Source organism: Salvia hispanica, chromosome 2 (genome assembly GCF_023119035.1).
Source record: "Salvia hispanica cultivar TCC Black 2014 chromosome 2, UniMelb_Shisp_WGS_1.0, whole genome shotgun sequence".
Classification (NCBI taxonomy): Eukaryota; Viridiplantae; Streptophyta; class Magnoliopsida; order Lamiales; family Lamiaceae; genus Salvia; species Salvia hispanica.
In genome coordinates this window covers 13,999,713-14,020,492 of record NC_062966.1, presented here as the reverse complement: position 1 = coordinate 14,020,492, position 20,780 = coordinate 13,999,713, and the positions used below count along the sequence as shown (strand labels likewise).

Sequence of the window (20,780 nt, the reverse complement as noted above, 5' to 3'; positions counted from 1 at the left end):
TAAACTTTGATATTTAAAGATGATTATTGCAAGTATTGAAGCTGAATTCATATGCTTAAATTAAGTGTTGTGATATTTAAAAATTGGATGCCCCTAATCATCCAGATCTGCTGTCCAAGATTCAAACTTTTTTTTTCTCTAATTTTCTACTGTTCAGTACCATTTTCTTATACATTTTCTTATACATTTATATATTCTCTCCCACTTAAAATGCAACATTTGAGAATCGACACGATATTTTATGTAGTGTTGTTTTGTGAGTGAAAGAAGAGAGAGTAAAGTAAGAGAGATGAAAAAGTAGAGATAGAGTTGTTTCCATTTTAGGAAACGTTTCATTTTTAATGGGACAGCCAAAAAAGAAAAACGTTTCATTTTTAATGGGACAGACGGAGTATAAAATTTTGGTTTTTCGGTTTAGTTCGGTTTTTAAGTTTGGTTTTCGGTTTTTTGGATTTCGGTTTCGGTTCGATTTTGATTTTAGCCTAAATTCGGTTTTTCAGGTTCGGTTCGGTTTGGGCAAAAAACCGAACCAAAACCCGAATGCTCACCCCTAGTTGGATCATTATCAGGTTGATCTTATAATAACTCAATCCACACTATTGCCAACTCTAAGCGAAACCAAACATATGTAATGCATAGATAAAATTTACTTCGTGTGTTTCATATGTCACACTATCCTTTTTAGTTTGTCCCATAAGAGCATCCCCAGTGGGGGCGGATGTCCCATAGCCTTCCCGAAGGACTTCCCAAAAACACCTCCTGCCATGTCATAAGGACTTCCCACAGCACTGCCACGTCATAAGGACTTCCCACTGCACAGTGACGGACATCCCTCGCCCTTCCCGTGCGGACATCCTGCAATAAAAAAAACTCACAAATTCACCAAATTAAACAATTTACGGAATTAATAAACAATGTACGGAACTAAAATTTCGTATCGCATACGGAATTAAACAAAGTGCAAAATAATTTCATTAGATTAAAAAAAAGCGACAAATATAGGGAAAATGCAATGATTTTATTTTTATTTTTAAAAAGCATACATATGCGTTGAATCTATATAGTTTACCTGACGGTATGATATGTTTTTGTTTTAGGCCTTTATTTTCAACGATTATACATGCGTTACAGTTTTAAAAAAATCGTTTATATAGAGTTTGCAACGAGTCGTATATTTAGAGTTTGCAACGCAACGAGCCGTATATTTAGAGTTTGCAACGAGCCGTATATAGAGAGTTTAAAAACAAATCAAAAATTCGGGACGTCCACCGGTATGCCACAATGGCGGACGTCCGCTCGCCGTCGCGACGGACGTCCCGTTAACGCCGCGGATATCCCTTGTCCGCATCGGACGTCTGTGTCCGCCTCCCTCACGCCCAATGCGGACGTCGCCGACGGACGTCCGGCACGCCGGTCCGACGCCAACCGGGACGTCCGGCGTTGTTGATGCTCTAAAAGATGTCACATTTTCCTTTTCGGAAAAAGTGTTTCACACATTAATATAAATATAACATTTTCTCTCTCCACTTATTATATAAATTAACATCTCCTAAAATCTCGTGTCATTATCCAAGTGTGTCATCTATTGTAGAACGTAAAGAGTACAAAATACCTATTACAAGAAACCAAACGGCTCCTAAATTGTATTTAAACAATCACGGTATGGATCAAAATAAAACCTCTTCTTATATGGAAACAAACTAAAGTCAAACTAGATACTTTAGATTATGGTGATTAACCACAAGAATTATGCCATCCACTCTTTTATCTTCGTTCAGGAAATATTGTTCATTTTCCATCCATGAAATGTCATCATTTCCATTTTAGGACAAAAAATTTGCCCCTTGCTTATACAGTATTTACACTTAATGTCATTACTAATTTTTTTTAAAAGGTAAAATTTGGGTGACCAATTCTAGTAACCACGTCATTTCTCCAACTTCTCTCTTTACGTTATCCATAAATCCTAATCGACACCGAAAATCACCACCAAAAATCCTAACCGGCGCCGCCATTCCCCTCCACAAACCCTAGCCGACTCGCGATCCCTCTCTGCCCATAGTTCCGATGTCAACTCACAAATGACAGTTTCCCCCTTCGTACTCTTCTCCACTTGAATTGCAAGATTCATGTTTAGAAATGACGGGGTTGGATTTGGAAGAGGCTGATAGGGTATAAGCCAATCTCGAGCTAGAATATGCACTTACACCCACGCAAAACACACAACACCACGATTATAATGATGAAAAAGTAATCGTAACGAGAGCTAAGGGGAATGATAATATATTGATAACTGAACGAAATAAAAATGACAATAAAATAGTGAGAAAAACGATAACTACTCGTTCGGATCGCAGATCCTTAGGCTAAGAGCAATCACACAATTAATGGTACGGATCAAATAGGAGAACTCAGCCCAAAAAGACTAGTCTATTAGGAGAGAGAACTCATTTAGTCTATTTACCCTACACCTGTTGTTCTCACAATCGATGTGGGAATTAAGGCCGTAACACTTAACATGAGTGAAAAGGTGGTGGTCCCCCATCTTTTATATCTCGTTTGCCGTCTGCAATTCCTTACGTCTGTTAGCAAACAACCAACGTCCATTCCCCTCCGTCACGAGCACACGCACCCTTCCTTTTACTGCCAAATGGGATGCCACATGCACCTATAATTCATTTACTTTATTCTGCACGTACTCCTTCCTACTACGAGAGCATCCACAATAGTGGACAAGCGCGCGGACGATCGACCCGCTAGTCCGTCGCGCTCGTCCACTACTGCGAGACCGGCAAGCAGAGATAGGACGAGCCAGACGGACGAAAGGTCGTCCGTCGGATAAGGCGCTCGTCAGTCCGCTCGTCCACTATTGTGGGTTCCCGACGGACGAGACCTTTTTCCAAAAAAAATTCAAAACTCTATATATACGGCTCATTGCACTTCATTTTCATTTGCACCACTTGTATTTACGAGTTTCTCTTTTTTTCTCTACATTTCTCTCTACATCCCGAAATGGCTAGTGGTAGTGGTGGGGATGCTGATGACGTAGACCGGCGAATTAACAAAGAGTTGTCGGCCTATATGTCTGCGGAGATAAATCGCCTGATACAAGCGGCCTTGCACCAGCAGCAGCCGGCGGTACCTCGCCCCATCCAACATCGAGTTGTAGTACCCCGGGACCACGTCGCTACACACCAATGGTTGTTTGAAGACTATTTCGCTGAGCAGCTGCGGTTTGGGGACAACTTTTTCAGGCGGCGTTTTAGGATGCACCGGGATTTATTTATAGGTATCGTGAACGCTTTAGAGCGCCAATACTAGTATTTCCGATTCAGGTTGGATGCGAGCGGCAGCCCCGGTCGCTCGCCTATACAGAAGTGCACCCGCAATCAGGCAGTTGGCCTACGTAGGCGCAACCAAAATGTTCGACGAGTACCTCCACATCGGCGAGATGACTGCCCGCGAATGTCTCAAGTATTTTTTTCAGGGCGTCAGGGAGAGGTATCTTCGTAAGCCTACTCCCGAAGACTGCCATGATCTAATGGCTATGCATAGGTCGGTGCATGGGTTTCTCAGGATGTTGGACAACATAGATTGTACGCATTGGGAGTGGGAGAACTGCCCCACCGCCTGAAAAGAGATGTACACGACCGGCTTCAAAGGCAAAAATCGCACGATGATCCTCGAAACCGTAGCTGACTACCGACTGTGGATTTGGCATGCGTATTTTGGGGTAGCCGAGTCGAACAACGACGTCAACGTCCTCCAGTCGTCGCTCATTTTCAACAAGCAATGCATGGGCGGTGGTCCGACCATCTGTTTCGTTGCCAACGGCAACCAGCACGATATGGGCTATTATTTGGCGGATGAGATATACTCTAGGTGGCACGTCTTTATGAAGACGGTCAGCTGCCCAATAGATCCAAAGAAGATCAAATTTTCGCAACGATAAGAGTCAGCGTGCTAGGATGTGGAGCGGGCATTTGGTGTACTCCAGGCTCGATGAGCGGTGGTGAAGGGTCCAACACGTTTTTGGTATGACGACTGCATTGCTGATGTCATGTACACGTGTATTATCATGCGTAACATGATCGTTGAACAAGAAGGTCCAGACTGACTAATTGGGCCAATGAAGATGCTGATGCTGTCGGTCCAAGCCATGGCGTGGCCACCGCCAATGTACGAATGAGTATACCTCATGGGGACGCCGATCGGATCCGTGCATTCGCCGACATGCGCCAACAAGAAGCTCATATCGACCTTGACAGAACCTAATTGAAGAGTTGTGAGCGCGAAGGAGTGCACATTGATATTTATAATGTAATTTGTGGAAATCGATTTTTTTTGTTGAATTGTACTTTTAATTTTTTTTTTATTTAATGAAATCATGATTGCATTTTCTTCGCCCATATTTGAAATTTTAATTCCGTATTTCTGAATTTGTTTTTTTGGGATGTCCTAGTGTTTTTCCACTATTGTGAGGTGGGATGTCTTTATGATGTGACAGTGCAGTGAGATATCCTTATGACGTGGCAGCGGGTGTTTTTGTGATGTCCTTGTGCTTGTCCGTCGGGACGTCCGCCCTATTGTGGATACTCTTAGTGCCGAAGCCCCCCCTAAAATGAAAGGCTTGGATATATTTACAGGGATATCCCATTTTCTATAATTTTCTTTGCTTACTACTCCTACTAAATTTATTAAAATCTATTCATATATATCTATCTTTATATTTGTAGAATATCATCTCGAGGGAGTGTTAGGGTGCCACCACCTCTTAAAATAACAACATACCACCATTCCTAGCCAATCATTTGTACACGTGGACGAATAATAAGCTGCCACATGACAAAAAAAAAACTTAAAAAGATGGCCAGCAATATGTTGTACACTATATATCAATTTTTCTCGGCCAGCAATATCTAACACGATATACAACAATCTATTGCTATGTAGCGTTTATAATATTGCTGTATAAATGATGCCACAGTGTCACTTTAAGAGGGGTCGTCATTTTAACACAAACCTATCATCTCATCTTTACAACCTTTTTGTTTCTCTCCAACTTCTAGAAGATCTTATTTTTGTTTTATATCTCGTTGAAAACACACACGCATATATAACTATCTTTTGGGCCAAATGGCACTATAATATTACTAGTTCTTATTTCTCTTATAATTCCAAGACACCAATTGGATTTAAAAAATAACACCATTGGATACTTCGTGCACTACTATTTAATAAAGAAGATATAATTAATTTCATATGAATATAAAAAAATAACACTCTAATTAATCCATGTATTAATATTAATGCAATTCCTAACTGTATATGAACTCCAACATTTAACTAATAAAAGACTTTAATAGTTAATTACTTTAATAATTTTTTTGATATATCTTATAAATCAATCAAATATATAATCTAACAATATTTAAAATATTAATATATATCATCCCGATTCCCAAAAAAATGCATCCAAGTCATTCCTTAATCTATAAACCGCAACATAAGTGTAACGGTTGGGGACCAAGATTTTTAAACACAACACGTAGATAATGGATACGAATGAATATATCGTGTGCATTCGGGTGAGAATTTAATTTGATTTAGGCATTACTGCTTTACATTTGATATACCTAGGGTAAAATGGTCATATGTATAGAAGTATAGGAGATGCCTTCTTGAAAACGTGCAAATTTAATAAATGTCCGGCTTTGCCGATGATCATCTTCTTTTCCCGCCTATTTCTCAAATACCATGGACACGCGCGAAGATAATGGAAAGGGATAATAAATTTTTTATATTTGCATCACATGGCCTTTGGGACCATATGGATGAACAAAAAGTAGTAGAAATAGTCGATAGCAAGGTAAGATTCATGTGTTTCTATTCTCGTGCTTGGGGCTTTAACACACCTCACCCTTGGCAACATAGCAATAATCCAATATTATCACTGAAAAATGATAATGGAATGATATACCAAGAATCAAAAGAATTAGACACTGCATCGAGGAAAGTAAGAAACCAGTCTATGGAGACATTTTTATAATTTTCATTTTTCTGAATCATAAAAGGATCAAAAGTGGCACCAGCTCCTTGCAATTTCCAAGATTGACACTAAGAATGTATGCAATTAGCAGCTATTAGCCCCGTGCTAATATGGCTAGTAGCAACCATCCTAGAGGTTGTCAACAAGCATGTGTAGATTGGAAACAATCGTTAAGGTATCTTCTAGCTTGATCTCGTTACCCAATATTTAACTCCATGTCTGATTCCAAACTCCTATAATGTATCCCTGAACAAAATCTGCTTGTTTCCCACTATTATCCCCAAATTTCATCTATTTCTATCCCTTTTACTTGCTCAGGAACTCAGCTATATTTTTTTAGTGGAATTTCACTGTGTGTGATTCTTGATTTTGTTGTCAACAAATCGTTAAGTGTTTTTGCTAGAGTTGAAGAGTAGTTAGTTGGTAATTGGTACAATGAAAAATAGTAAAATGTTGTAATATGTTAAATGGTGCACTGTTTTCGTAGCCGTGAAAGTGCAATGAAAAATGACACTCCCTTTGTCCACAAAATATTGTCCACTTTAGTAATTTTGGTCCCTCCACGAAATGTTGTCCACTTTCATCCTTTCCATTTTAGGAAAAAAAATTGTCCCTCGCTTATACAATAATTACACTCAATGTCATTACTAAATTTGTTAAAAAAAAGGAAAAATTTGGGTGACCGGTTCCACGACCACCTCATTTCTCCAACTTCTCTTTTTCAAGCTCCCTCACCCACAAACCCTAATTGGTGTCGTCATTCTCCTCCCCCCCAAACACAAACTCTAGCAAACTCATGATCTGATACACACCAGACCTGTTAAACCAGCACCAAACAGGCCTCAACGCACAAGACGTCCACCATCATGCTTCCTCGACTATGTAGGTCGTTAGTTATGTATTTAGTAATTTAGTCAGTTATCCAATGTAATAGGATTAGAGAATCGAGCCTACTTATAAGCTTCATGTCTGGTTTTCTTCGTTGGTTCATTCCCAGTATGCAAAAGAGAGTCGGACCAACCTAGGGTCCTTAGTTAATATATTTAGGAATCTTGTTATCTGAATTCAATAATCAATAATAAGAATCCTTATCTATCTTTGTTTCTCTCGTTTCTTTCATTCGAAACCAACTTCTCCAACTTTCTGTCTTCTTGTTTCCCGCGACGAAGGAAGAATATTGGACCGTCGAAGTTTTTGGAGACGGTGGTCGGCGCGGCGAGAAGGTTTTAGAGGACTCCTTCTCGGAGATTCTTTGATCAATACCTCACTCACATCTAGTGAATCAACAAGAGCATCATTCCTTACATGCATGTCTCTGTTCATGTGTGGGATCTTGAAGTTATTCCCTCCTCTCACTATCATTAATTATCTCTAGTCAAGCAGGATTGTAGTGTGATGAAAACTTTGTTTAAACTTTAAACTGAATGAGCTATGCACATTCTTAACTAATGAACCACATTTCATCCCGTTTAGATATAAAAATTCGATTCACTTTAAACCTATTCATTACGAAACTAAAGTTTAGAGTTCTATGATTCGTAATGTATGGAATGATTGTAAATCTAATTTATTTTGTAGTATTAAGTAAACTCGCTTAAAGTATGAGCGTATGATTTCACGAGGACCTATTATATCATTACAAAGTTGCCAATTTGCAATGTCTCTTACTATTGAGTATTGAGCTACCCAATACAAAGCACTATATCATTATAAAATTGTTACCCGCTTATAGTGTCAAAAGATTCATGTTATCTAACTTAAATAATAAAAAAGTACATTCAAAGCATTTAGGTTTTAATTTGCTTCGAATATAATTCAAATAAATCAATGATGCCTAAGTTAATATTTTTGTGTATATCTTAAAGTCATTCTTTGTATTCATGTGTGAGTTACGGCTTGTGGTACTTTATTAACTTTTCGTCCTAAAGAAGTCAAACTTCCTTATGAATATACTTAACCTACCATTAGGAAACTTATATGTGCCTTAAATATGATTTTTCTCTTCAACAAATTTGATAAAGAAAGTCAACTTTGCAAGGTGTTCTTGATACTCCATTATTTGATTCACTAACAAAAAATACCACACCCAATATGCCCCCCTTCCGCCATAATTCCCGGATTGGCCAAAAATAAATAGAAATTTTGATTGTTATTGTTATTATGTACTGTACACATTTATCCAAATAAATTAAATTAGGCATATAATGGACTTTATTTTTTCGGGACGGGATTTTTGGGCTCAATGTCAACTCTATGGAGTATGGGGAGTCTAAATTGTCCAGTTTATCTTGGGTTGTGTTTTAAAAAAATTGTAAAGTAAAATTTAAAATGTTAGTTTAAACTATGGATAAATGATTAAAATAGAACAATTACATAATATTTGAGCTGATCAAATTATGAATTTATGTATATCTTTTAAAAAATCTTGTGTGATTGTGACTATAGTTTTATTATTATTTTAATATGCAAAAGTTGTTTAAAACTTACGTGTGCATTCCAAAATTTTATTTTCAAGAGTTTAGGCACCAATCAAGCAATGTTTAGTTTCGAGTAATAGTCAACTGATAGTAGTTACATTTTCATGCTAATTGAATTAACATAATGTGTCCCAATTTGTTATTTTCATAGTTTAATAGTAACATTTGTGCTCCAAAATTCAGAATTGACATGAAATTGTCAACTAAAACCCTCTCTAAAATGTAGAAAGTCAACAGTAAGACACCATAAAGAAACCAGAAAGTTAAATTCAACAAATTGTGTAATAATCATAACGAAATCAGGTGACCAAACTACCTCACCATGACAAAGATAGCTCAACAGTTGCATCTGTCTGAACTTTTCTACTATTAATATCTATAAATAAATAATAATGCAATGCAAGTCCCTATTTTAGTATAGATATAGACATATAGTTAACAATTGAATCGCAAACTTTAAACTTATTATTGATAAGGCTCCATCGTTTTAAAATATTTTAATGATGTGTCAATCTTTCCATTTGTTACAAATTCATCTTTTCTATTTTGTTTACTAAGTTTGAAAAGTTAAGTTCAAATAAATTTTGAAGTGATTGAGTATTTTTTTATGTTTATTTTCTTGAATGTTACTCTATTTTAATGATAGTAATTCCATAAAAATTGTGGAGTAATCACTAGGATTACATAGGTTGAGAGTACTATTTTTAAAAGAAAATCTCGTTTAATGCAATATCCCTTTTTAAGGGAGCTTTTCCAAAACATAAATACTTGCCGAAAGCGATTTTTCCAGAGTGGTGGTCTCAAAATTTGAAATTTATGCCGTTTTAATAAAGCTCAATCTCCAAAGCCCACTTTCTTGAATGCAATTTGCAACTCAGTGACAGCAAGAGAGAGAAGATGGTGAGAAGGGGTGGTGGGTGTGGAAGGGGGAGGAGCTCAAAATCCGGTGCGGCTGAGAAGAAGAAGCAGCAGCTGTGTTACTTGCCCTCCATTTTAGCTGCTTTGAGAAAATCCATGTGCGCCGTCGATGAAAAAGAGGCCGTCTCAGCCGCCCATGACATGGAAATCGGGTGGCCCACCAACGTCAAGCACATAACTCATGTAACTTTCGATAGATTCAATGGCTTTTTGGGGCTGCCTCTTGAGTTTGAGGTCGAGATTCCATGTAAAGCTCCTAGTGCAAGGTAGTATCTCTTTCTCGTTATATTTGTACTAGGAGTATATGTTAAAGAAGTTGAAAAAATCTAATCTTTATTGGTAAAGGGGTAACAAATCAGAGTTGGTCTAAAGTTTAACTGCTGTCCTTTTTTAGCCCTTGTTCTTGGATTTCTAAAATAGGAAAGTTTTTTTGCTTTTTCTTGCTGGAATTTTGCACGTAGTGAATGTAAATGTTACAGAATTGAAAAGAAACTAATCCTAAAGGTAAAAGGGATGCTTTTCTTGCTGGAATTTTAGACTGTTTTTTGTTGCTGTAACTTTGTTTCAACTAAAGTTTAGGGAGTTCATTGAAAGTGAAGTGTCTTCCTTATTTTCTCTGGTTTTGTTTGCACCATACTTTAGATCTGATTTATAATCAGTTGATGCTTCAGGATTTCTCAAATGGAATATATGGATTTGTGCAAAATCTGCTCTTGCACATTGGGATTTTCGAGCATCTACCTAGACCTGAAAAACTGATTTTTCAGTATTGAAATAAATAAAGTCAGTCAAATTTGAGTTAAAACCTGCTCTTGGTCACATGGAGAGTTATTTCAAGCATTTATGGGTGTTCATATATAGTTTATGATATTCAATTAGAGCATCTCCAAGGGGAGAGGTAAATGAAGGGGTATAGTCATATAACTACTATATTTACCTTTCATTCATGAAAAATCATTCTCCAAGGGTTTGAGAAGGTATTATACCTTTTCCCATTTTGAAGAGGTATCTTTACCTCTCCATCAATGGAGAGGTAAAATCATATAACCACCATATTTACCTTCTTTTCATAAAATATCATTCTCCAAGGGGGTAGGTATTTGAGAAGGTATTACACTTTATGTTTTTTAATGCATCTTGTACTATTATTTTATTTTTTTTAAATGATATACCTTTCTATATACCTTTTATCCTTGGAGTTGATTGCTTTTTAGAAAGGTAATATTGCACTTTTTGAGAAGGTATAAGCATGATATACCCTTTTCATTTACCTTCTTCCCTTGGAGTTGCTCTTAGGCTTCACGTACTACTATCATTTATGGATGTTGACAGATAGATATGGTCTCCCATTTCATGTGTACAAGATTTTATCACATGTTTGCTGTTATAACCTCTATAATCTACTTGATGTTGCAGTATTAGCGTGTGTGGTGTTTCGGCTGAATCAATGAAATGGTCTTATGACGCGAGACGCAACAGTGTCCCGACTATTCTGCTGCTGATGCAGGAGAAGTTATATGCACTAGGTGGTCTAAAGGTAATCCACATTTCAAATTTCTTTGTATACAAACATATGGACATATTGAGTACTACTGCTTCACTACACCACTTTGGATGCACTAATTCAAGGCCCTCTCATATAATTTTTGCTTAAATGATTAAATCTCGCAACAGGCAGAAGGGATATTCCGGATAAATCCAGATAACAGCAAAGAGGGGCATGTGAGAGAGCACCTCAACAAGGGCATTGTGCCCGATGAAATTGATGTCCATTGTTTGGCAAGCCTGATCAAGGCATGGTTCCGGGAGCTTCCATCCGGTGTCCTTGATGGCCTCTCACCTCAGCAGGTCTTGCAGTGTCAAGCAGAAGATGATTGTGTCGAACTAGTTGATCAGCTTAGGCCGACTGAGAGCTGTCTCCTGAGATGGGCCGTTGATCTCATGGCAGACGTCGCTGAGAATGAGGATTCTAACAAGATGAGTGTAAGAAACATTGCCATGGTCTTTGCTCCTAACATGACAAAGGTGAATTGATTTAATCATGAAAAAATCCACACTTTTTAACTGATTTGGCATTTCAAGAATCATAACAAGTTTTCTCTTGGTAGATGCCTGACCCATTGACAGCTCTGATGCATGCTGTGCAAGTAACCAACTTGCTGAGGACATTGATTGACAGAAGAGTACGAGAGCGTGCAGAGGCAGCTACAGGAGATGCGCCCATCCCTCCTCGTTCCTCTCATGGGAGAAAACACAAGAATCTTAATGATCAAAATGAGTGGTACTCTGCAGATCTAGCCTCTGATGATGAATATGAATACGAGTCTGATTCATTGAGTGACATTGAGTACTGCTTCTCGAGACAGCTAGGCGAGCATGATGGTGCTAAAGATGGCTTCCGCAAACAGCTTGAAAGGATTCTGTGCAGAGATCAGTCAAGCCCCATATATGGTTCAGCCTTGCAGGCTGATTCAGGTGTCTCATTTTCTGGGAGCCGAATAGGGAGTTCTAGCACTAGCACGAGTGATGAAGAATGCTCAAGATCGAGATCAAAAGCTGAGAAGCCGATGTTTCACCTGAAGTGAGGCGGTGCATCTCATCAACTTAGGGTGTGGGTTGTTTGTAACATCAGTGAAGAAAGTCTCTTCCTAGTAAGATTGTATAGTTTCAGACATTGGTTGTTTGTGTTGGATTCTAACTTCTTAGATATTCAACTTTGAAACAAAGGAGAGCTAACTCGTTAGTTGCCATTATTTACAATCTATCATTTTCACCCAATTTAGGTGTAGGATCTTCTAAACTACCTTTATAAGGAGTACTAAACATTAGTTGAGCAATTAAACTTTATGAATGCTAAGAATCAGTTGATATGTTGGTTTTGTTTTCCCATTAGGCCAACATTCATCTGCACGAGGCTACCCAAGAGAGGGTGGCTTACATAATATGGCAATTAATACTCCATTCATCTCATTAATATAAACACTAATTCTATTTTCTTGCCATACCATAGAAATAGTTCACCCATATCAAAATATACATTGATTGTTAGTATTAAATCAATTTTCATCTTGAATGAAAAAAATGAGAACAATGATTATTAAGAACGTGGTATAACTATTTATATTGTGTAGTAGTACTCCCTTTTAGTATTATCTCTATCTATTAAAAATAGTCAATTTTAATCGCTTTACTAAAACTAGTCTCATTTTTATTTATAGAAATTTTCTCACCAAATATTCTCTTTTCATTTCTTGCTCAGTCATTGTTTTCTTTTTTACTTTCTTTTATTGTGCATTAAAATCAATATCTTTTAAAAAAGACTTATTTTCATGGATGAAAAGGAGTGTTATGCAATAGATCACTTACTTCGAATTTTGTAAGGATTAATTCATGCCATTAAAGTATTTTATTACAGGCCGCAATTTAATCACACATAATATTAACTGATATAGACTTATTTACCTTTCTAGTGAACATTGAAGGTGTTTTTTCTATTTAACATAATTTAGCTTAATAGTATAGGAGTATTTTGTTATTCTCTATATTTACTCCGTATTTGACAAATAGACTAATCTACTACCTTAAAAGCAAGGTTTTTTAGGGGGGAAGTTTCAAGGAATGGAGCCAATTTTCAAATTAAAGAGAGAGGGAATTTGTGAGCAAACATGACATGGTTAATTGGTTCAGTAATATTTTACGGAGTAAAGGCTAAAATTGGTTTTGAACATATGACAATTTTACCTTTTTGGTCATAAATTTTATCTTTTGGATTTTTTGGTCCTGCATATATGAGAATTTGATCATTTTGGTCCTCCGTCAATAGTTCTGTTAAAAACTTAACGGTCAACGGATTTAATCCGATTTTGACCAAATTTAACCGAGAATTATAATTTTAAGTCACTAATTATTCCCTAATTATTTATTTAAATATTATTTTAAAATTAGAATTAAATAAATAATTTAAAAAAAAAACAAAATGGAATACAATCCGTCCTCTCCCCCTCCCCCCGACGTCAACATCACCGCGCTCGTAGACAAGGCAGGCTGCAAGACGTTCGTCTCTCTCATTGTTTCAACCGGAGTTGTCAAAGTTTACGCCTCCGCCGCGGGGAAGGGTTTGACCGTTTTTGCCCCAACGATGAGGCGTTTAAGGCGGCGGACGGGCCGGATCTGAGCAAGCTCACCAATGCGGAGGTCGTTTCTCTCCTCCAGATCTTACTGTTACATTTTTATTTCAGTAAATTTTATTCTCCCTAACTAATGCCAAATCAGCGCCATATCAGCATCACATTTTATCCCCAGTTTTTAGCCAACCCCTACAATGGTTTCTCCCTTATTTCTCCCTTATTTCTCCCTAACTCAACATTTCATTTTTACATCATCACTAATTTAATTGTTTTATTTTTATATATAATAAAGCTAGCTTATTTAATTTATAAAGATCAAATCAGGTAGTAAAAAAGCGCGTCGGACCCTTTACCAAGTGCAAATCGCGATTGGAGCACCCCAAATGCCCTCTCCACATCCTTGCGCGCAGACTCTTGCGCTCGGGCAAAATACCTTCTTCTATCTCCGAGTGGGCATCTGATCGTCTTCAGAAACACGGGCCATTGCGGATAGATGCCGTCAGCCAGGTAGTACCCCATGTTATGCACATTGCCATTGGCCGTGAATTCGATGGAGGGGCCTAATCCGTTGATCCGCTCGTTGAAAAGGGGCGAGGAATTGAGAACATTTAGGTCGTTGTTCGACCCGGCTATACCAAAATAAGCATGCCAAATCCAAAGCCGTTGGTCGGCAACGGCTTCAAGAATGATGGTGGGATGCGTACCTTTGTAGCCGGTAGTAAACTGGCCTCGCCACGCGGTTGGGCAGTTCTTCCACTGCCAGTGCATACAGTCGATGCTGCCGAGCATCCCCGGAAAGCCGTGGGTCCTCCAGTGCCAATCCAGTAGGAACTGGCAGTCAGCTGCGTCCGGCGAGCGAAGGTAGTGCTCCCCAAATATCTCTCGCACGCCCTGACAGAAATTCTTCAGGCACTCGTTGCCAGTCGTCTCGCCGCATTGCAGATACTCATCGAACATGTCGGCGGACCCTCCATATGCCAACTGCCGGATGGCAACAGTGCATTTCTGTAGGGGCGATAGTCCGGGCTTCCCTGCTGCGTCTCGCTGGAGCCGGAACTCGGGGTAACGCGCGGACAACGCATTAACAATGCGCAGGAAGAGGGAGCGGCGCATTCTGAACCGGCGACGAAATACATCTGCCGGATAACGTGGTTCCTCCGCGAAATAATCGGCGAACAGCCGATCGTGCGCACCAGTGTGGTTGCGAGGGATGTATCGGCGCCGCCGGCGGATTGGCCGTTGGGGGGGTGGCTGCTGCATTCGAGCGATCTCGCTTTGTATGCAGCGGGAGATATAGTTGTTGATTGGGTTGTTGGCGAAACCCGCTACATCCCATCCGGTGGGAGCGGGAGGTACCTCTTCTTCGGAAGAAGAATGTGATATTTCCTCGTCGGACTGAGCACGAGACGATGAATCAGAACTCATTTAATAAAGATGGAGAGAAAAAAGATTGAAAATTTGTGTGAATGAAGTTTGTGGGTGATGAATGGAGGAAGAGGATGAAATATTTATAGGGGTGGGATAAAATAGCCGTTCGGCCTAAAAAAAAAAAAAAAAAAATTTTAAAAATCGCCGATTATCGCCGAGCGTCGCCCACAGTGGCCGGCGATCGCTCGGCGATAATCCGGCGATAAATCGCCACTCGGCCAAAACAACGGTAACATTATTGCCCTATATATAACAGTTCCAACAACAAACATTCATTTTCCTCGGGTTAGTACTTCTCTCTATGCGATCTTACTGTTACATTTTTATTTCAGTAAATTTTATTCTCCCTCTAATAAAATCTTTAATATAAGTACGATCTTACTGTTACATTTTTATTTCAGTAAATTTTATTCTCCCTCTAATAAAATCTTTAATATAAGTACTGAGCATTTTATATTTTGCACTTCTTTACTCTTTCTTGTACCTTTTTATTTTTGGTTTTTAGTTTTTTTGCTATTGTATTTGTTTATGACCCTAACAATTACATATATGGTACTGCATAAAAATAAAAAATGATGAATTATTCTTAAGAGTGAACTACACAGATGGTCCCTGGACTATGGGTTTATCTCGCCTATAGTCCCTGGACTTTAAAAATATCGCCAGTAGTCCCTGGACTAAGGGTTTATCTCGAAATTGGTCCTTTTGACTTTTTTTTGTACGAAAATACCCTTTGATATTATTTTGGGGGGTTTGGGCAATTTGGTCTTTTTACACTTTTAACATTTTAAATCTGATATTATTTTAGTTATGTACTAACTTTGATATTATTTCAAAATTATCATTCTTCTTCCATTTTGTTATCCTTCACTGAATTTGTTTTTTTAATTTCAATATTAGATTTAATTTTACAAAATTTTAAATTTTATTTTTTAAATATCAATAAATTTTTTTAATTATAAAAATTATTAAATAGCAAAAATTAATAGTTATAATCAATATTTGATAGTGTATAGTACTATGTAATCAATAAGGTATGACAACGCCTTAGTTTTAATCAATATTTAAATAGCTTTAATCATAAATAGATTATATAACACAATTTATTCTGAAATAAATATGCATCTAATGTAAGACTAATATAATTTTTTTTTATTAATTTGAAAACAATCAAAATTTACTAGAAAATTTTAACAAAAATACTCCTATATAAAAATTTTAAGTAGGATCAAATTTTTAGTCAACTTCATAATATTTAATCACAAGCAATTATAACAACCGAACGGAGGCTAAATAGAATAACTCTTATTTTTCCATCATGATTAATATTATTTTTCTGTACTTCTTCAATTCAATTGAATATTATATTAAATAACAAAAATTAATAGCTTTAATCAATATTTATAGTGTCCATGAATTAATAGTTTTCATTAAAAAATTTATTGATATTTAAAAATCTAAATATTAAATTTAATTTTATAAAATTAAATCTAATATTGAAATAAAAAAATTCAGTGAAGGATAACAAAATGAAAGAAGAATGATAATTTTGAAATAATATCAAAGTTTAGTACATAACTAAAATAATATCAGATTTAAAATGTTAAAAGTGTAAAAAGACCAAATTGCCCAAACCCCCCAAAATAATATCAAAGGGTATTTTCGTATCAAAAAAAGCCAAAAGGACCAATTTCGAGATAAACCCTTAGTCCAGGGACTACTGGCGATATTTTTAAAGTCCAGAGACTATGGGCGAGATAAACCCATAATCCAGAGACCATTTTTGTAGTTCATTCTATTCTTAATATATCTTCACTCTTCTTGCATATATCTGTAAAACCACACTGCACAAAGGAAAAAGGAGGAAATAAGAATGGGAGATTGAGATGAGAAAATGAGGAAATAACAAGTATCTACTGATAATACCAAAAATAAAGGTTTGTGAAAAAGTGAGTTTTACTTTTTATATTGTTTTCACGGTCTAATTTTCACTGGGTAGTTTTCACATATATATTCTTTATTTCAAGATATAAATTGTCTCTATTTTTTGCTCATTTTTAGCAGATTTGATGGATAACAGAAGTGGAGAACCGAGAAAAGAAAAGAAAGACAAGAACGAAGCAGTTACCAACAAAAGCTAATGGAAATAGTAGATGATAGCAGTAGAAGATATGGAGAATAAGAAACTAGATAGCCTTCAAGGGAGAACATAGAAAGTGGGAAATCCATGTCGATATCAATATCTTCAAGTCTAATACCAATAGCATACTAGGATAAATTGTGCTCAAAAGCACTCTAAATAGAAGAAAGAGGAAAATAAAATGATTTAAAAATAAATAAAAAAGGGATTTTGTTCCGATAAGTCTGAGTCTACAAAACATACTACTGCTAGAATTTATTTAGCAGGTCTTAACTGGAACTTTGAATTTATAACATTCAACTAAATAAAATCTATGAGTAGGAATCAAAATCGGTAAGAAATAGAAGAACTTATACAATATTTTTACATAAAACATTTTGACTACAATCCGTAAATATATTATATTTAATATTTTAGCAATGTAATTCATAGTAGGTATTTTTTTAATGTTGAGCCGAGGAATTAGTCGAAATTAATGTGGAAATCAATAGGAATTTGTAGAAATTAAAATTGAAGGGAATTGTTTTGTATCCCCAATGAGTAGGAATCAAATCGGTAAGAATCATTAGTAATTACTCCCTCCGTCCCAGATTTATAGTAATATTTTGCCATAAAAGTCCGTCTCACATTTGGAGTAACATTTAGAATTTATTTGCACATAAAATTTTACCCCAATATTCACTAAAATTACACCCAAATGTCATTATCTATATTAAAATAAATCAAAACAAAAATAAAAAACCAAAAAGTCAAAGAGGGACCCACCTTCAATCAACTCACTTCATTTATTACACACTCCATCATCTCACTCCACCGTCTCATTTCATTTATTACACACTCCACCTCTCACTTCATTAATTACACACTCCACAAATTCCTTAAAACCCGTGCCATAACTAAATGTTAGTAGTACTACTTACTACAAATGTGGGACGGAAGGAGTAAAACTGAAGGTAATTTAACCAAATTTAACTAACAATTTCCTCCAAATTGTTTTATCTCTTTCTTGCACTAATAATCATTTTTTTAGTTTATCAGCCAATTTCATTATAAAATTATAAGAAATAGAAAAACTTATGCAATATTTTTACATAAACTATTGTGCAGATATGTAAATGTAATGTAGATGATCATTAATTTTTTAAAATTTGAACAAATATAAAAATAAATTAATGATCCGTTTATAGCACGAGTGTACACTAGAAGGGTTATTATTCCCCTATGATAATTAAACTTCAAAAAAATGCTTTACATGTTTTATTAGAAAATTTTAAGGAAGAATATTCCCCCATAAATGACATCAATTTTAATTGATGTTGCATGCTTCAACAAAGGTAAGGTCAATCTCTATCACATGTACCAAATTTATATAAATTTGTAGTATATAATAATATGAAAAGAATGTGATTTGTTTGGAATAATATAATTTTTATTAATATTACCAAACTTCATCTTACTGATAATACCACAATTATGGTAATTAGCTATATATACGAAGTGATGTCAATTTGTTTTCACGAAATAAAAATCAATCATAATGTTATAGCATTATTAATAATATTAAATAACATACTCATTCAATTATTATAAATATTTATAGAAAAAGTTGTTTCCTGATTAATTCTAAACAATAAAAGCGCTGGAAATCTTGACCGTCTATGAAATTAAGCTTGAAATTTAACAGTGAAAGCGCTTCTCAGTTCTCACTCTCTCTCTCATCTAGGGTTCTACTACTTACTCAGTGACGAGCTCAAATTTTGATCGGAAGCTTCGCGAATTCCGATTTCGCTCAGCTCCAATTCCGAGATGCCGAGGTATTGTTTTTGTTTCTTTCTTTAATTTAACGACCATTGATTTTATTAGTGCTAAGATGTTCGTTCTTCTTCGTCTGGATTAAGTTTGATCTTTCCCCCATTGTCTTCTTCTCCTTCTTCAGATACTACTGCGATTACTGCGACACTTATCTCACGCACGATTCCGTAAGTTTCTCTTGTAACTTTTTTTTAATCCCACTATTTTCTGGCTTGTGAATTTTCGTTTGTCTTATTGTTTATTAGTTGAGGTGCATTAGGTTTCAGTGATGTTTTTTGAATTCTTGAGCTGAAATTGAAAATGTTTGGAATTGGTACTTGACCAATGTAGAAATGTATGGTTGTTCGATTACTTTTGATGTTTCTTTGCTCGGGATTTGAATTTTTTGAGAAAAACAGTGGCTCTTTTCATTTCTTCTACTATAGGAGTAAATATTTATAATCAGGGTTATTGAGTGACAGTATCTCTTATTCGTGGTAGCGCTGCTATGATGATGCTTGATTTATTTTGCGAATTCTGATTTTGAAATTGTTGGCTGTCATTGCAGCCTTCTGTTAGGAAACAACATAATTCAGGATACAAGCACAAGGTATAATCTGCCCCCATCCCTCGCTTACTTTTTATTTTGCGTTCAGCAATTTTATGTTATATGACGGACATATGGTTCTATATTCTGACTGGAGCAGGCAAATGTACGTAGCTATTATCAACAGTACGAAGCACAACTGAATCAAAGTTTGATAGACCAAAAAGTGAAGGAGCATCTTGGGGCATTCAGGCCTCCCGTTGCTCCTTATCCAAGGCCCGGTCTTCCAGTTCTGCCTACGCCACTTCCGGGGCAGTTCCCTTTTAGACCTCCGGTGTTGCCAAGACCAATGCCTTTACCTCCTGGTATGCTGCATTTCTCTCAGGATGCTACCATTTTATTTCTTTCTCATTATCCTTTGTTGCATAATAACTTGCTTGCATCCCGATTCATGAATGTTTGAGTTAATACACCAGTTCCGGGAAACCGTTTTGGATCATCAATGCTGTGGGGTTAGTTCATATGCATGCATATGTGTGACTTGACAGTCCCAAGTTAACTAATGAACGACAGAAACCCTCTGTGCTGTGTGGTATGATAGTTAGCGTGAAATGTAGTCTAACTTTTCATGTTCAACTGCCAACAGGATACGCACCAATGCCACCACACATGCTGCCTCCACCTGGTGCGCCTGTTCCTGGTCAAATGAACGGGCTCCAAAGACCCGTGACAGCTCCTCCTCATCCAATGGTTCCTGGAAGTGGTGGAATCCCCACAAGCGGTGCCCCACCAATGTTTCCTCCTCCGCCATATCAAGGTAACATGTCGTCATTACCTACCAGTGGAGGCAGTGATGGTTCTGCGCCTAGCGCTCCGGATTGAGGCTAATCAGTAGTCCTGTGTTTGTTCTGTATTCTTCTTTGGTAATTTTTTTATGTTAAGATGTTGTCATGCTGATGAGAATTTGTACAAAGAATTTTTGATTTGTAGAAGAAAGGCTGTGTTCTGTTTCCGAGAAGCTTGGCCTTCAAATGTACTATTTAGGAGCATTGATAAAAAAATATACTAGTATGAAAAATTGTTGGGTCTTGGACAGTTGGACAATTAACTAATACTAATGCCATGCAATACTCCGCAACATATAAAAAAATTGAGAAGTACTAACACTTTACACTTGCCTCTGCAATAGTTTTGCTTGAGTACCATTCATTTGGAATCTCTGAATTATGACATGGTGGAACTAATAGTATTAATACGAGAGAATTCGAGTTCGATTGTACTGAACTTCTTCCCAACCCCAAAA

The 20,780-nt window shown here is 36.7% G+C and overlaps 4 protein-coding genes across 4 annotated transcripts; 3 read left to right on the top strand and 1 right to left on the bottom strand.

Moving 5' to 3' along the window:
• The first annotated feature begins 3,012 nt into the window (after window positions 1-3,012).
• Window positions 3,013-3,634, top strand: LOC125206323. Its single transcript, XM_048105594.1, has 2 exons — window positions 3,013-3,289; window positions 3,336-3,634. The coding sequence occupies exons 1-2, from the start codon at window positions 3,013-3,015 to the stop codon at window positions 3,632-3,634; spliced, it is 576 nt and encodes a 191-aa protein (XP_047961551.1).
• Window positions 3,635-9,212: 5,578 nt separating this feature from the next.
• LOC125204460 (rho GTPase-activating protein 2-like) lies at window positions 9,213-12,197 on the top strand. The gene is made up of 4 exons (XM_048103125.1): window positions 9,213-9,710; window positions 10,861-10,981; window positions 11,119-11,469; window positions 11,553-12,197. The coding sequence occupies exons 1-4, from the start codon at window positions 9,424-9,426 to the stop codon at window positions 12,027-12,029; spliced, it is 1,236 nt and encodes a 411-aa protein (XP_047959082.1). The 5' UTR covers window positions 9,213-9,423; the 3' UTR covers window positions 12,030-12,197.
• Window positions 12,198-13,886: 1,689 nt separating this feature from the next.
• On the bottom strand, window positions 13,887-14,996 carry LOC125206322. The gene is made up of 2 exons (XM_048105593.1): window positions 14,276-14,996; window positions 13,887-14,131 (listed from the first exon to the last, which is right to left on the bottom strand). Exons 1-2 carry the CDS (start codon window positions 14,994-14,996, stop codon window positions 13,887-13,889), a joined length of 966 nt encoding a protein of 321 aa, XP_047961550.1.
• Window positions 14,997-18,814: 3,818 nt separating this feature from the next.
• On the top strand, window positions 18,815-20,495 carry LOC125203120 (U1 small nuclear ribonucleoprotein C-like). The gene is made up of 5 exons (XM_048101406.1): window positions 18,815-18,953; window positions 19,076-19,118; window positions 19,499-19,540; window positions 19,638-19,842; window positions 20,124-20,495. The coding sequence occupies exons 1-5, from the start codon at window positions 18,946-18,948 to the stop codon at window positions 20,357-20,359; spliced, it is 534 nt and encodes a 177-aa protein (XP_047957363.1). The 5' UTR covers window positions 18,815-18,945; the 3' UTR covers window positions 20,360-20,495.
• The last annotated feature ends 285 nt before the right edge of the window (window positions 20,496-20,780 follow it).

Excerpts from the sequence above, each read along its gene's own strand:
- LOC125206323 (XM_048105594.1), top strand. The coding sequence starts at position 3,013 with ATGGCTAGTGGTAGTGGTGGGGATGCTGATGACGTAGACCGGCGAATT. Across the intron at positions 3,290-3,335 it reads GCACCGGGATTTATTTATAG|GTTGGATGCGAGCGGCAGCC; the intron begins GTATCGTGAACG and ends TTTCCGATTCAG.
- LOC125204460 (XM_048103125.1), top strand. The coding sequence starts at position 9,424 with ATGGTGAGAAGGGGTGGTGGGTGTGGAAGGGGGAGGAGCTCAAAATCC. Across the intron at positions 9,711-10,860 it reads TGTAAAGCTCCTAGTGCAAG|TATTAGCGTGTGTGGTGTTT; the intron begins GTAGTATCTCTT and ends TTGATGTTGCAG. Across the intron at positions 11,470-11,552 it reads TTGCTCCTAACATGACAAAG|ATGCCTGACCCATTGACAGC; the intron begins GTGAATTGATTT and ends TTCTCTTGGTAG.
- LOC125206322 (XM_048105593.1), bottom strand. The coding sequence starts at position 14,996 with ATGAGTTCTGATTCATCGTCTCGTGCTCAGTCCGACGAGGAAATATCA. Across the intron at positions 14,132-14,275 it reads GTTTACTACCGGCTACAAAG|GCCCCTCCATCGAATTCACG; the intron begins GTACGCATCCCA and ends TCAACGGATTAG.
- LOC125203120 (XM_048101406.1), top strand. Across the intron at positions 19,541-19,637 it reads ATTCAGGATACAAGCACAAG|GCAAATGTACGTAGCTATTA; the intron begins GTATAATCTGCC and ends TGACTGGAGCAG. Across the intron at positions 19,843-20,123 it reads ACCAATGCCTTTACCTCCTG|GATACGCACCAATGCCACCA; the intron begins GTATGCTGCATT and ends AACTGCCAACAG.